Below are 14487 nucleotides of genomic sequence, written 5' to 3'. Positions count from 1 at the left end.
GGTTTCGGCAAATAGTACTTCTTAAGTCTGACCACTGCACCCTGACCCCATGCCCTGGAGGATACCGGGCGGGGTCCTTGGGAAACCGGGGCATGTGGAGCGCGGACAACGGCCGAAGGCTCCGGGCCTTCTGCAGCGACGGCAGCACCTCCCACCCCACCCCACCCCACCTCCACCCCGGGGAGGGGCGCCCCCCCACCGGGCTCGGCTTTCTCTCCCACCCTCCGCCCCCGCAGACACAGGCAGGTCTTGTGGCAAGCCGGCTCTGGCCAGCAGCCCCGCATGGCTCAGAGCACAGCTGAGCAGACAGAGTAGGTCGGTAATGTCCCCGAGTCCTCATCACAGCAACTTGTCTTCAAAGAAACCCGTTCTTTCCGCCCCAGAGATCACAGAACATGTCCCTGCTGCCCACACCCTGCACCTCCACCTGGCCTGGTGGCAGTGCCCCTCCCCGCTCCTCCGGGCTCACTCACAGCCAGGCCTCCTCCCCCTCCTGGGCACCTCCCGTCCCTCCAGTTCCCCCACCTGGGAAGCCCAGCCCTGCAATGAGCTGGGTGATCAAGCAGAGCTGAGCTCACCCCCCAAACCCCCCACCAGGCACTGCTCACCCGTTAAGCCGCCCGAGGCTCCCGCCCCCGGACCTGCAAGAGGCCCCTTAAAAAGGCAGGAAGCCAGCGTGGGCCCTGCAGGCTCAGGCTGAGCCCAGCTCTGCCCCGGCTGGGTGACCTTGGCCTCTAAGCTCCCGTTTCTTCTCGGATGAATGAGAGATACTAATGCCTACCTCCCAGGACGGTGGTTAAATGCAATAACCTAAGTACGATACGGTGCAGTGCTAGGTACATGAGTGCTCAGTATTATCACAGACGCCTCTACTCCTCTCTGACGTGTGGAACACGGGTCTGTGCCCCCTCCCCTCCAAGCAGCACCCACAGCGGGGACCAGGCGCCCGGGGGGGCTCCTGAAAGCACAGAACCCCAGTGCCCTCCCCCCAAGTGGCGACCATTCCGGGGGTCGACGGGCCTGTGTGCTGCCACTGGAACGGGGGGTCACTGTCCCAAGGACGAGTCTCACAGGGTCGGGAGTCAGTGCTGTGTCCCCCAGCGGGCAGGAATGGACACACGGCTCCGAGAGTGTGGGCTGCTCAGCGTCTACCACTGGGGGGCCTCGCTGAGCAGAAATCCAGCAGAGGGCACACCCCTGCCCTGGTGCAGAGCCCGAGCTGGTGCGGAGCCGGAGCCGGTGCAGAGCTGGAGCCGGTGCAGAGCCGGAGCCGGTGCAGAGCCAGAGCCGGAGCCGGTGCAGAGCCCGAGCCGGTGCAGAGCCGGAGCCGGTGCGGAGCCGGAGTCAGTGCAGAGCCGGAGCCGGAGCCGGTGCAGAGCCGGAGCCAGTGCAGAGCCGGAGCCGGTGCAGAGCCGGAGCCGGTGCAGAGCCAGAGCCAGATCTGGTGCAGAGCCGGAGCCGGTGCAGAGCCGGAGCCGGTGCAGAGCACGAGCCGGTGCAGAGCCGGAGCCGGTGCAGAGCCGGAGCCGGTGCGGAGCCGGAGCCGGTGCAGAGCTGGAGCCGGTGCAGAGCCAGAGCCAGAGCCGGAGCCAGAGCCAGTGCAGAGCCGGAGCCGGTGCGGAGCCGGAGCCGGTGCAGAGCCCGAGCCGGTGCAGAGCCCGAGCCGGTGCAGAGCCGGAGCCGGTGCGGAGCCGGAGCCGGTGCAGAGCCCGAGCCGGTGCAGAGCCGGAGCCGGTGCAGAGCCGGAGCCGGTGCGGAGCCGGAGCCGGTGCAGAGCCGGAGCCAGTGCAGAGCCCGAGCCGGTGCAGAGCCAGAGCCAGAGCCGGAGCCAGAGCCGGTGCAGAGCCGGAGCCGGTGCAGAGCCGGAGCTGCTGCGGCTGAGCCGGGAGGTGCGGTCTCAGGCTCTGGCTGCCTCTCAGCGCCGGGTGGGATGATGTCACCTCCCATCCCATGGTGAACCAGGATTCACCAGGGCCAGCCAAAGACGCACCCATACTCCCCAGTCCTTTCCAACATCACTGCAAACACCACGCAAACGCGCCAGCTCCACACGACTTGTCCCACAGCACATGCTCCGGTGTCGGAGACAGAAAGCCGCAGGTGTATTTGCATAACATGTGCATGACATTCACACGCTCCTGCAGATGCTCCGTGCCGCTGTCTACCTGCACAGGTTCTCGGTTCGGCTAGCTTACCAGGACTCCCTCAGCGCCGGTGCCTCCGCTCCTTTCGGCATTTCTGCCTGCGGCTCAGAGGTCTGTGCCCGCAGAGCCACAGTACACAGGGGGGTGGACAGACCCGGCCGGCACTGTGCAGGGAGGAAATGGCACAATCCCCAATCCCAGGGGCCCCCACCTCCTTAGAAGGCTCACCACCGAGCCACCCGGCAGAAACACCTGCAGGCCTGCTCCCTGCCTGCCGGAGCGTCCTGGACCCCCAGCCTCGGGGCCTTTTACCTCGAAGGTCAAGCCGCTGTCGCAGGAACCCGGGGAACCCGGTGCCGAGGCCATGGGGGCCGTCCGCAGGCAGCTGCACCGGCAACGCCCAGTGCTTCCCACTTTTTAGAGCACATGTGTCAAACACAAGGCCCGCGGGCCAAATCCGTCCCGCCAGGCCTTGCAATGTGGCCCGCACCGCGCTGTCATCACTGCACTCCGCTGCGTTTCCATCACAATGACAGTTTATGACTGTTCAGTAACCATTCGGCCCGCGATTTAGGCTGGATTTTAGATTTTGGCCCCTTCTCTGATTGAGTTCGACACCCCTATTTTAGAGTGTTGGGTGGGGCTGGGCTCGAAAAGGGGAGACCTGGACTGCTCCCCTAAGAGGAGCTCCCGGGACCGCATGGGACCCCCTCTCTGATCACCCGCCGCCTGGGAGCTGCCTGCCCGGCTCTGTCGCGGGCTGTCCTCTGAGGGCGCTCCGGTCGCACGTGGCCCCGGCGGACACGCTTTGGCCACCGTCGTTAGTATCGGCGCCGAGCAGCCATGTCACCTCTCCCCGCTCACGGCCCATCACCAATGGCTGAAACCCCGCCGCCCCAACACAGACTTCTCGTCACTGACCACCCGGACCAGAAAGGCGTGTTTGCGATTCACTCACACCGGACGGCGGCCCTGTCGGCTGCTGTCACTTTTCCCTTCGACAGGCCAAGGGGAGGGGGCGGGCCCTGACTGAGCCGCACTGCATGCTTAACAGGTGGTGGCGCTGGTGGGGACCTCGGAGGGGGGTCCCCTCTGTCGCTGCGCCCCATGGCCGGCCCTGCACCCCTGGCTGGATGCCCAGCGGGTGCTTTTCAGCCGGGCAGGCCCCCTGAGATGCCGCCTCTCCTGCCGCAGCTCACGGCGTGCCCGTCACAGAGCGGGCACAGAACGGCTCCTGCACTGCCCGGGGGCACCGGAGAGGGCGTCCTGCACTCGGGGTGGGAGCTTCGGGCACCTGGGGCTCTCCCGGGGCCTCTGGGTGAAGTGCACACGGTCTGCCCTGGAATGAGGAACAAGAAGGTGGAAGCAGCACTCGCTCTGGTTGCGCCCTGGGCAGCCCTCCGGCTCACTAAGCAGCCCCGGGCCCCCGGACATCGGCCACAGGCCGGCCGGCCCGGCCGCCCGCCCGCAGCCTCGGCCCCGGCCGGCCCCGTCTCTGTGCACACCGCGACGATGAAGGGCACTGCCCCCTTCCCGTCCGACCGAGCCCGACGCCAGGGCTGGACGTTCCTCTCGGCCTCGCAGGGACGAAGGTGGCAGCGCCCACCGCAGCCCGTCCAGCCGACGGAACCCAGACACTCCATCTGACCCGGAGGGGGCTCGGCTCTTGGGGAAGCCCGGCGTGGCTCCAGGGGTGGCTCCAGGACCGGTTACCTCGGGGCGAGGCCGCGGAGGCGCGAGGAGGGCAGACCCCCGCTCCCGGTGCAGGCGCGGTCGGGGGCGCGGGGCGGCCGGCGGGCAGCCATGGCCATGCCCACTCACCCCGGCAGAGCTCTCCCCCCCACGCAGGGCCCGCCATCCCACCCCTCCGGCCTCCCCAGCTGGAACTCAGTCCCGGAGCAGGCTGACAAACACTAGTTCCCGTCTCCATGGAGACCAGGGCTGCCGTGGGCCAGGGCTCCACGCCTGAAATGCCAAACAGCCTGACCCACTTCCCCTTCCGCAGAAACTAGCCGGACGCTGGGTCCCGCCGGCCGGTCCTCTGGGTGGGCACCGGGGGGAGGAAGCATGAGGGTCACCATGACAACACGGTGGTGTGAGCACCTGGGTCAGAGGTCAGGCAGGGGCGCCTCCCCCACAGGGCGCAAGGCTCTCCAAGGGCACTCTGCACTGTGCTGGCCTCCTGCAGGGGGCGCTCAATCCGCTGAGAAGCACTCACTGCCCAGCCCTGATGGGGGCCGTCCCCCCAGCTCCACCCGCCCCCTCCCCTCTGTCCCCCAGCTCCACCCGCCCCCTCCCCTCTGTCCCCAGCTCCACCCGCCCCCTCCCCTCTGTCCCCCCAGTCCACCTGCCCCCTCCCCTCTGTCCCCCCAGTCCTCCCCTCCCCCCTCCCCTCTGTCCCCCCAGATCCACCCGCTCCTCCTCTCTGTCCCCCCAACTCCAACCGCCCCCTCCCCTCTGTCCCCCCAGTCCACCCCTCCCCCCTCCCGTCTATCCCCCCAGCTCCACCGTCCCCGTCCTCTGTCTCCCCCGCTCCACCAGCCCCCCTCCCCTCTGTCCCCCCAGCTCCACCGTCCCTGTCCTCTGTCCCCCCAGCTCCACCAGCCCCCCTCCCCTCTGTCCCCCCAGCTCCACCCGCCCCCTCCTCTCTGTCCCCCCAACTCCAACCGCCCCCTCCCCTCTGTCCCCCCAGTCCACCCCTCCCCCTCCCCTCTGTCCCCCAGCTCCACCCGACCCCTCCCCTCTATCCCCCCAGCTCCACCCGCCCCCTCCCCTCTGTCCCCCCAGCTCCACCCGCTCCCTCCCCTCTGTCCCCCCAGTCCACCCCTCCCCCTCCCCTCTGTCCCCCCTCCCCTCTGTCCCCCCAGTCCACCCCTCCCCCTCCCCTCTGTCCCCACAGCTCCACCCGCCCCCTCCCCTCTGCCCCCCAGCTCCACCCGTCCCCATCCTCTGTCCCCCCTCCCCTCTGTCCTCCCTCCCCTCTGTCCCCCAGCTCCACCCGCCCCCCCTCCCCTCTGACCCCCCAGCTCCACCCGTCCCCCCTCCCCTCTGTCCCTGGCTCCACCCGCCACCCCCCCTCACTCTGTCTGGCTCTGTGGACCTGTCTGACCCCTGACCACCCTGCACGCCCTGCCCAGGAGCGCTGCCCGTGGTCCCTCTGCCTGGAGCTCTGGTTCCTTTCCAGCCTCAGATCAAAGGCCCCTCCGCAGAGTACCTGTTTGAGGCCCCTCCACCTGAGGCCTCCTGACTGGGGCAGCCCTTCCGCGTGGCCCGATCGCCAGCAGGGGGCGCAGGTCACAGACTGCGCTGCATGCAGCAGGAGCGTGCTTTTAAAGCTGTCATCCCACTGCCGCACAGTCCCGGATATTCATTCATTTATCTTTTAAAATGTGTTTTATTGATTTCAGAGAGGCAGGAGAGAGAGAGAGAAACATCAATGAGAGAATCATTGATCGGCTGCATCCTCCACACCCTCTACTGGGATCGAGCCCACAACCCGGGCATGTGCCCTTGACGGGAATGGAACCTGCCCTTTAGTCTGTATGTAGGTTGACTATCCAGTGAGCCAAACCAGCTAGCGCTCAGACACTTATTTCTGAAGCCAATCCCACATCTGTCTTTACATATATATATATATATACACATAAAACTGATTTCAGAAAGGAAGGGAGAGAAAGGGGAATATAGAAACATCAATGAGGGAATCATTGATTGGCTGCCTCCTGCACGCCCCCTAGTGGGGATCAAACCCACAATGCGGGCATGTGCCCTTGACCGGAATCAAACTAGGACCCTTCAGTCCACAGACCGATGCTCTATCCACTGAGCCGAACCAGCCAGGACCTATCTGCCTTTTTATAATAACAGCCCACTGATTCCTTGTATGACTTCTGGGTCCATGAAAACGAAAACATGACGTCATGCCCAGCCGCTCTGTGGCACTGGTCACTCCGCCTGGACCTCCGTGTACGTCTGAGTGCAATCCTGGCTCCCTGCCTGTGAGCCTGTGCTCTGTGTCGACTGATCCCAGCACACCTGGCCAGGGGAAGGCGAGAGCCTTTTAAAAAACAAACCTGATTAGCTGAAACCGGTTTGGCTCAGTGGATAGAGCGTCAGCCTGGGGACTTAAAGGTCCCGGGTTCGATTCCGGTCAAGGGCATGTACCTTGGCTGCGGGCACATCCCTAGTAGGGGGTGTGCAAGAGGCAGCTGATCGATGTTTCTCTCTCATCGATGTTTCTAACTCTCTATCCCTCTCCCTTCCTCTCTGTAAAAAATCAATAAAATATATTTATAAAAAAACAAAACAAGCCGAAACCAGTTTGGCTCAGTGGTAGAGCGTTGGTCTGCGGACTGAAAGGTCCCGGGTTCGATTCCAGTCAAGGGCACGTATCTTGGTTGCGGGCACATCCCCAGCAGGAAGTATGCAAGAGGCAGCTGGTCATTGTTTCTCTCTCATCGACGTATCTCTCTCCCTTCCTCTCTATAAAAAATCAATAAAAAAAAAATTAAAAAAAACAAAACAAAAAAAACCTAATTAGACAGACAGTGCACCCCAAGGAAAGGACTCCCTGTAACTGCCCATGGAACGGAAGCACAGTGTCAGGAACAGGAAGTGAGCGCCCAGGTAAGAAACGGAATCCCATTTCCGGGCGCTGTCCTTCCTGCAGGGAAGGGGCGAGCATGCCGGCTGCGGTGCCCACGCCTCCGTGGGCCTGACCCACAGCCGGCGGGAGTGACCGCGAAGCAGGTGCTGGAGTGGAACAGGACCGTGGCCCCCGCGGCTGCGGACAGTGGGACCGAGGAGGGCGTGGGGCTCGCGGGCGGCCTGCTGACCTCAGCTCGGAGGCCTCGGCGGCAGCGACCGCCCTCCGCCGGCTGCGGAGCCCCCAGCCGCCCGGCAGCAGCCCGCCTCGGCCCCCAGCTCCTGGTGCAAACACCTGCCAGCTGCTGCCCGCGCCTCAGCAGCTCTAACGGCTGTAAGTGCCATGTTCTCACATGTCTGTCTGTGGTCCTCATTCCCCATCGTTCCTGGTGACCCACACCCACCCGCTCTCTGACGCACAGTCCTGAGGGGTTAAGCTGGCCGTGCTGAGGTGACGTCTTTGCACTTTCACCAGTGCCATGGACTGTCGGGGGCTGATGCCATAGTTTTCGTTTTCCTGGACCCAGAAGCCATACTAGGAATCGGTGGGCTGTAGTTATAAAAAGGCAGGTGGGCCCTGGCTGGTTCAGCTCAGTGGACAGAGCATCGACCTGCGGACTGAAGGGTCCTGGTTTAATTCTGGCCAAGAGCACAGGCCCGGGTTGTGAGCTTGATCCCGCATTTGCCTCGTGTGTGCCTCCACCGCTGTGGTTTGTCCCCGGGGCCTGCGCGGACCGAGCCCAGGTGGCACCGTGTCACCGTCTCTGTGGGCACACCGGGACCAACTGCACACTCTCCAGCCTGGGACCGGCCCCCGGCAGGGCCGTCACTTTTCAACGTGACTGTCAGTCTCAGCAGATCCAGTACAACCCCGCCCACGGGTCTCAGACCCCCGCTCAGGAGCATGGGCTGTGAGGGCGGAGGGCCCGGCCATCCCGGGAGGCCCTTCCCTTACGAGGCATTTCCAGTCCCCGGAGAGGCCGCAGCCGCGGGACAAGGCCAGGAGGGTGCTCTGCCCCTCAGGGCCTGCCCCCCCCCCCCTCCTGCCCCGGAGAGAACGGTGCCACTGAACCGACGGGAAGCCTGCACCCCATCCGGCCACACGCTGAGCAGCCCCGCTCCACACCGCAGCAGGCTCTGTCTCGGAGCCGATCCGGCCGGAAACAGGCATGTACCCGGCACCCGGCAGAGCAGCTCCGGCTCCTGTCCGGCCCGCGCAGCCTTCCCTCCGCCGTCCGGCAAGCCGCTGCCCCGGACTTCCGGCATCACGGCGCCAGGAGGGGTCGGCGGGGCAGGGCACACGGGAGCTGCGGAGGGCATGCCTCCTGCAGCCAAGGACCCAGAACCCAGACGCGGCCGCTGCCCGTTCGTTACCTGGGCATCACCAGCCTTCCCTGTGCGCCCACTGGCACCGGGGCTGCGCCCAGCGGGAGTCAGAGGAGCAGTGAGGGTGCCGGTGGGGAGTGGAGGGAGGATCAGGAGGGCTGGAAGGATGAGGAGGGTGGAGAAGGTGGGGAAAGAGGAGGGGGGGAGGAGGGAGGGAAAGGATGGGAAGGCGGGGAAGGTGGAAAAGGTGTGGAGGGTGGGGAGGGTGAGGTGGGTGGGGGGGTGAGAAGGGTGGGGAGGTGAGGAGGGTGGGGAGGGAAGGTGGGTGAGGAGGGAGGGGAGTGAGGAGGGTGCCAGGTGGCGAGGGGAAGGGGAGGGGGATGAAAGGTGAACACAACACCCAGCACCTCCCTGGACCTCACTGGGGTCCATGTATCTGACCCCTAAGGTTGCCAATCCAACTCTGACTGGCTTTTCTGCTAGAGAGCAAACAGAAACGGGCTGAAGGACATTATCTTCAAACCATAAAGTCTGAGAACGAAGAGGCTGAGAGCCGCCAGCAACCTGCCTGGCTGCAGGTCAGGACCCAGGTCACCGGGAGAGCTGGACGGAGAGGCGGACGGAACTCAGCATGTCCTCGGGCACAACCCCGCTGCCGGTGGCCGCGTTCTCTGCCCCCTGCATCCCGGAAGCGCTGTGACCAGCACAGAGCTGTGCCCAGCACCTCCTAGCGCCTTCCTCACCCAGCGCTCCAGGCCTGACCCGCCTCTGGAGCGGGGGCCCCTCACCCCTCCTCCCGTCTGACTCCCCAACCACCTCCGTAAGTCAAACCCCATTTCCCTACAGCGTCCCCAAGTGACAGCCATAAAGCTGACGATGGAGCTCGCTGCGTCGCTGGTAACTCTCTACGTCTGAACTGTCTCCTGTGGCTTCCCACCAAGTTCTCCCCGTCTGCAGGCAGACTAAACACTTCGGCTTCCACGTGCGATCCGCTCCCTCCGTCCCCTCTCGACCTGCGGTCCCCGGCCGCCCCCCCGGCTCCTGACACCGGGCCCACTCCCCTGGAAGGAGCTGCAGTCCCTCTCCGTCCCCCCTAAAGCGTGAGCCCACAGACGGCGCCCGCACTGGGTGAAGGATGCGCCCACCATAGGCGTGAGCGCTCTGGGAATCGACGCGCAAACGTGTGCTTCTGGAGCCGTCTTCCGAGTGGGGGGATCTGGAACTGGGCCCTGCCGGCCCCGGCAGCAGCCCACACGGAGGGGGCGCCTGCGTGTGTGATGTGTGCGCATCCGGGGGGCGGGGGGAGCCTACGCGCTCTCAGCCCGCCCGTCCCGCCGTCCTGCCGGCCCGGCGCAGAGCCCAGCCTGAGGCCCCCGAGCAGGGTGTGCCGCCCTGACGCCCTGTCCCTCCTCCAGCCCCTTCCGCCCTGACGCCCAGAGAAGCCGAGCTTCCCGCCTGACGGGAGGTGGGCAGCACGAGGCTGAGGCTGAGGCAGCTGGTCCCGGAGTGGAAGGTGCGTGAGCGCACGGGCGGGCGCGGGCGGCCCGTCACGCCACCGTCAGGACTCGGCGTCATCGGGCCTCTGCCGGCGCTGCAGCTCAGGCTCAGTCCGCGGCAGGCCGCCTCCCCACCAGGCGTCTTGTTTGTTTTTGAAAATATGCTTTTACTGATTTCAGAGAGGAAGGGAGAGAGAGAGAGAGAGAATATCAACGACGACGAGAGAGAACCATGGATCGGCTGCCTCCTGCACGCCCCACACTCCGGATGGAGCCACCATCCTTGTGCCCTTGACCGGAATCGAACCAGGACCCTTCCGTCTGCAGGCTGGTGCTCTATCCACTGAGCCAGCCCAGCTAGGGCTCCACCAGGTTCCGTGTGACCCACGAGCTAAGGAGGTTTTTACATTCTTCAACGTTGGGAAAAAAGGAAGAACATCTCGTGACATGTGACAATGACATGAAGGGGAGGTTTCCGAGTCCATAAACAAAGTTTTATTGGGAGCAGCCATGCTCATTCGCTCTGATCTTGCCCGTGGCTACCTCCACCGTCCCAGGCAAACTGGCTTCTGCAGCATCGGCCGCGCGGCTCGCACAGCCTCCCCGTCCACCCTGCCCGCCGTCTAACCGAGCCCCTTCCCCGGGAGGTCTCTGCTGTGACCTCTCCAGCAGGGCGGCGCCCCGGGTCCCGGGCAGGACCCGGGCTGGGGACGCCATGAGTGGAGGGAGGGCTGCGGCTCGCTCCCCCCGCTGAGGACGTCCGAGGAGGAGGATTCTGGGTTGGTGGGGAGATACACTCATTTCTTCCTTCTCTCCCCACGGGCACTGCTCTCCATGGCCTTGACCCTGGCCCTCCCCTGCCCTGGCAGCTCCCCAGAACGTCGCTTCCCCCGCCCTCCTGCCACGGCCGGTCCCCACCCGGTTCTGAGCTTGTCTAGCCCGGCCGTGCGGTGAGGGCGCAGGGAACACGCGCTCTCGGGGCGGCTGGGCTCAGCAGCACAGCTTGCTAAGCTTAGCGTCAGAGAGGGGAAGCGGCCAAGATCCCTCTCCCTGGCCCTGCGGGGGCTGGCCGAGTCCCCAGGGACACGGCGCTCCAGGACCTGCCCCCAGCGCCCCCCTCTCCCCCCTGCACTTGCCTAAATCGACCAAACAGCTAACAATGCAGGGCGGCGTGGGGGCGTGGGGCCCGGCACTGATAGCTGTGTTCTGAAACACACGTCAGATCCCGGAGCCAAATGCCCGCTGAGCCAAAGAAAAAACAAACCCTTCATTTCCCGGAGGGAGCTATCCACTCCCCCTCAGCTCTCCTGCCAGCACCCGAGGCTCGCCCTGCCTCAGCACCCCCAGGCTGCCCCTCTGGCTGAGGACTCCCCTGGCCTCCCCCCAGGGGCACCTGGAGCTGGGGCGGGTGCAGAGCAGGTGCACATGGCTGCCCCCGCCCCCTCGCAGCGGCCGGCTCTCCGTGACGCACTGCTAATTCGGGGCTAATTCGGGCGCCGCGGCCAAGCCAGAGGGTCCCAGTCCTGTGGTCACGCCGACCCCATGGGCCCAACCACCCCCTCCTGACCGCGCCCACCCTCCGAGCCCAAGCTCCCCGGTGGGTGGCGTGGGGTGGAGGCGGTGGCTGCGGTGAGGGGAGGAGGGGAGCCGGGAGGAAGGAGCACGGCCGCTGCAGCAGGTCCCAGCCGCCTTCAGATCCGCCCGGAACAGAAGCAAGAACATGGGCTCCGGCCCCTCCGCCTGGAAGGTGTGTGTCGTCAGCACTCTGAGCAGCAGCACAGGCTGGACCAGCACGCAGCACACACACACACACACACACACACAGTACACAGCACACACACAGCACGCACACACACAGCACAGCACATGCACACACAGCACAGCACACACACAACATACAGCACAGCACACACACACACACACACACAGTACACAGCACAGCACACACACAGCACGCACACACACAGCACAGCACATGCACACACAGCACAGCACACACACAACATACAGCACAGCACACACACACACACAGCATACAGCACAGCACGACCGGCCCTCGCTGCAGCCCCGGGCATGCCCAGCCCTCCAAACACCCAAGGAAACAAAGACACACACACACACACACACACACACAGGAGCGGCAGCGGAGCCAGCACTAACCTGGACGCCATGGGCGGGCGGCGGCGCAGGCAGAGGCCTCATTCATTCATGCAGCGGGCGGGGCGGGGCGGGGCGGGGCGGGCCCTGAGGGCGGGAGGCGCTCACCTCCACGGCCGCCCCAGCTCTGCGCCGGTGGGGGCGGGGGCCGGGCTCTCACCGGCCGGGGCGGCTTCCTTTCTGGGCGGTGTTCCCGGGCTCTGCATGGTGGGCATGGCTCCCCTTTATTGGCTCCCCGCCCCCCCGCAGCCCCTCGGAGCGGCCACGCAGCTCCCTCGGCCCCGCTCCTCACCCCTCGCCCCTCTCCCTCCCGGCTCAGACAGCTGTTCTCCAGCTGCCGCGCAGGCGCAGACACCCTCAGAGGGCGCGCAGACACCGCGCCCGCCGCTTTACATAATGCCACTCTGATGCCGCCGCCTGCCAGCTCCTTATTCCGCCCCTCAGAGCCCAGGCCCGGCAGCTCGGGCCCCATCCAGCGCACCCGGGGATGCTCCGAGGCTGCCCTCCGCTGCACCAGTGCCTCCCAGGCGAGTATCCGGTCCTTTTTCAAGGAGGCGACACCGATCAAAGTGGGCGCCAGTCAAACAGAGCCTGGCACCCCGCAGGCTGACAGCTGCTTCCCCCAGCTCCCAGAGGGGAGAGACTCAGACGGAGACCACCGCCCCAGCCCGGGGAGAGGACTCAGACCGAGCCCACTGATGCCGGCTTCCCTGCACGCACCCACTGTGTGACCTCATGCGCACCCACTGTGTGACCTCATATGCACTCACTGTGTGACCTCATGCGCACCCACTGTGTGACCTCATATGCACTCACCCTGTGACCCCGCACACACTTCATCCCCATCCCTGTCAGGGGCTGACTGGATGGGGGCTGACGGGAATGGGGATGATGGGGATGGGGATGGGGGCTGACGGGGATGGGGCTGATGGGGATGGGGATGGGGGCTGACGGGAATGGGGGTGGGACTGACGGGGATGGGGATGATGGGGATGGGGATGGGGCTGACGGGGATGAAGATGGGGGCTGACGGGGATGGGGCTGACAGGAATGGGGATGGGGGCTGACGGGGATGGGGATGATGGGGATGGGGATGGGGGCTGACGGGGATGGGGGCTGACGGGGATGGGGGTGGGACTGACGGGGATGGGGCTGATGGGGATGGGGATGGGGGCTGACGGGAATGGGGGTGGGACTGACGGGGATGGGGATGATGGGGATGGGGATGGGGGCTGACGGGGATGGGAATGATGGGGATGGGGATGGGGGATGATGGGGACGGGGGTGGGACTGACGGGGATGGGGCTGACGGGGATGGGGATGGGGGCTGACGGGGATGAAGATGGGGGCTGACGGGGATGGGGCTGACAGGAATGGGGATGGGGGCTGACGGGGATGGGGATGATGGGGATGGGGATGGGGCTGACGGGGATGGGGATGATGGGGATGGGGATGGGGGCTGACGGGGATGGGGGCTGACGGGGATGGGGGTGGGACTGACGGGGATGGGGCTGATGGGGATGGGGATGGGGGCTGACGGGAATGGGGGTGGGACTGACGGGGATGGGGATGATGGGGATGGGGATGGGGCTGACGGGGATGAAGATGGGGGCTGACGGGGATGGGGCTGACAGGAATGGGGATGGGGGCTGACGGGGATGGGGATGATGGGGATGGGGATGGGGGCTGACGGGGATGGGGATGATGGGGATGGGGATGGGGGCTGACGGGGATGGGGATGATGGGGATGGGGATGGGGGCTGACGGGGATGGGGATGATGGGGATGGGGATGGGGGCTGACGGGGATGGGGATGATGGGGATGGGGATGGGGGCTGACGGGGATGGGGGTGGGACTGACGGGGATGGGGCTGACGGGGATGGGGATGGGGGCTGACGGGGATGAAGATGGGGGCTGACGGGGATGGGGCTGACAGGAATGGGGATGGGGGCTGACGGGGATGGGGATGATGGGGATGGGGATGGGGCTGACGGGGATGGGGGCTGACGGGGATGGGGATGGGGCTGACGGGGATGGGGCTGACAGGAATGGGGATGGGGCTGACAGGGATGAAGATGGGGGCTGACGGGGATGGGGGCTGACGGGGATGGGGGCTGACGGGGATGGGGGCTGACGAGGATGGGGGCTGATGTGGACGAGGATGGGGGCTGACAGGGATGGGGATGGGGCTGATGGGGATGGGGATGGGGCTGACAGGAATGGGGATGGGGCTGACGGGGATGGGGATGGGGGCTGACGGGGATGGGGATGGGGGCTGACGGGGATGGGGATGGGGGCTGACGGGGATGGGGGCTGACGGGGATGGGGGCTGACGGGGATGGGGATGGGGCTGACGGGGATGGGGGCTGACGGGGATGGGGATGGGGCTGACGGGAATGGAGGCTGACAGGGATGGGGGCTGATGGAGGCTGATTGGGGAGGCGGGCCCTTTCCCTGCTCCCCGCTCACCCCGCCCCTCGGGAAGTCCCAGCGCAGTCGGGGAGCCCGCTGAGGTCGGACTGCTTGGGGCTCCCCCAGGTGGAACCTATGCCCCTGGAGAGCGTGCCTTTCACAGCCGAGCTGCTGGCGTGAATTCCCACTGCTCTTCTGTGATGGAATTCAGGGAATTGAGGGGAAGGAAGTGCCGTTTTCTGAATTAAACCTTTCCCTTAGAGGTATGGAAAACTGACATTGGTTTCTATTTTTAAAAGGAACAGGTT

The 14487-nt window shown here is 65.7% G+C and overlaps 1 protein-coding gene across 12 annotated transcripts in view; it reads right to left on the bottom strand.

Annotated features, from left to right (window-relative positions):
• Positions 1-14487, bottom strand: part of GRAMD1B (GRAM domain containing 1B) — a 172780-nt gene that overhangs the window by 57375 nt on the left and 100918 nt on the right. The window contains exon 1 of one of the 12 annotated variants that reach the window (XM_036425997.2): positions 11771-11837. The exons of the other annotated variants lie outside the window; for them this stretch is intronic. Coding sequence (XP_036281890.1) covers positions 11771-11781 — 11 coding nt within the window. The 5' untranslated portion in view covers positions 11782-11837. Of the gene's footprint in view, positions 1-11770; positions 11838-14487 lie in introns of those variants that run through there. 12 annotated transcript variants of the gene reach the window in all.

This window comes from Pipistrellus kuhlii, unplaced genomic scaffold (genome assembly GCF_014108245.1).
Source record: "Pipistrellus kuhlii isolate mPipKuh1 unplaced genomic scaffold, mPipKuh1.p scaffold_m20_p_88, whole genome shotgun sequence".
In the NCBI taxonomy this organism is placed as follows: Eukaryota; Metazoa; Chordata; class Mammalia; order Chiroptera; family Vespertilionidae; genus Pipistrellus; species Pipistrellus kuhlii.
This window is presented reverse-complemented; position numbering and strand designations above follow the sequence as displayed.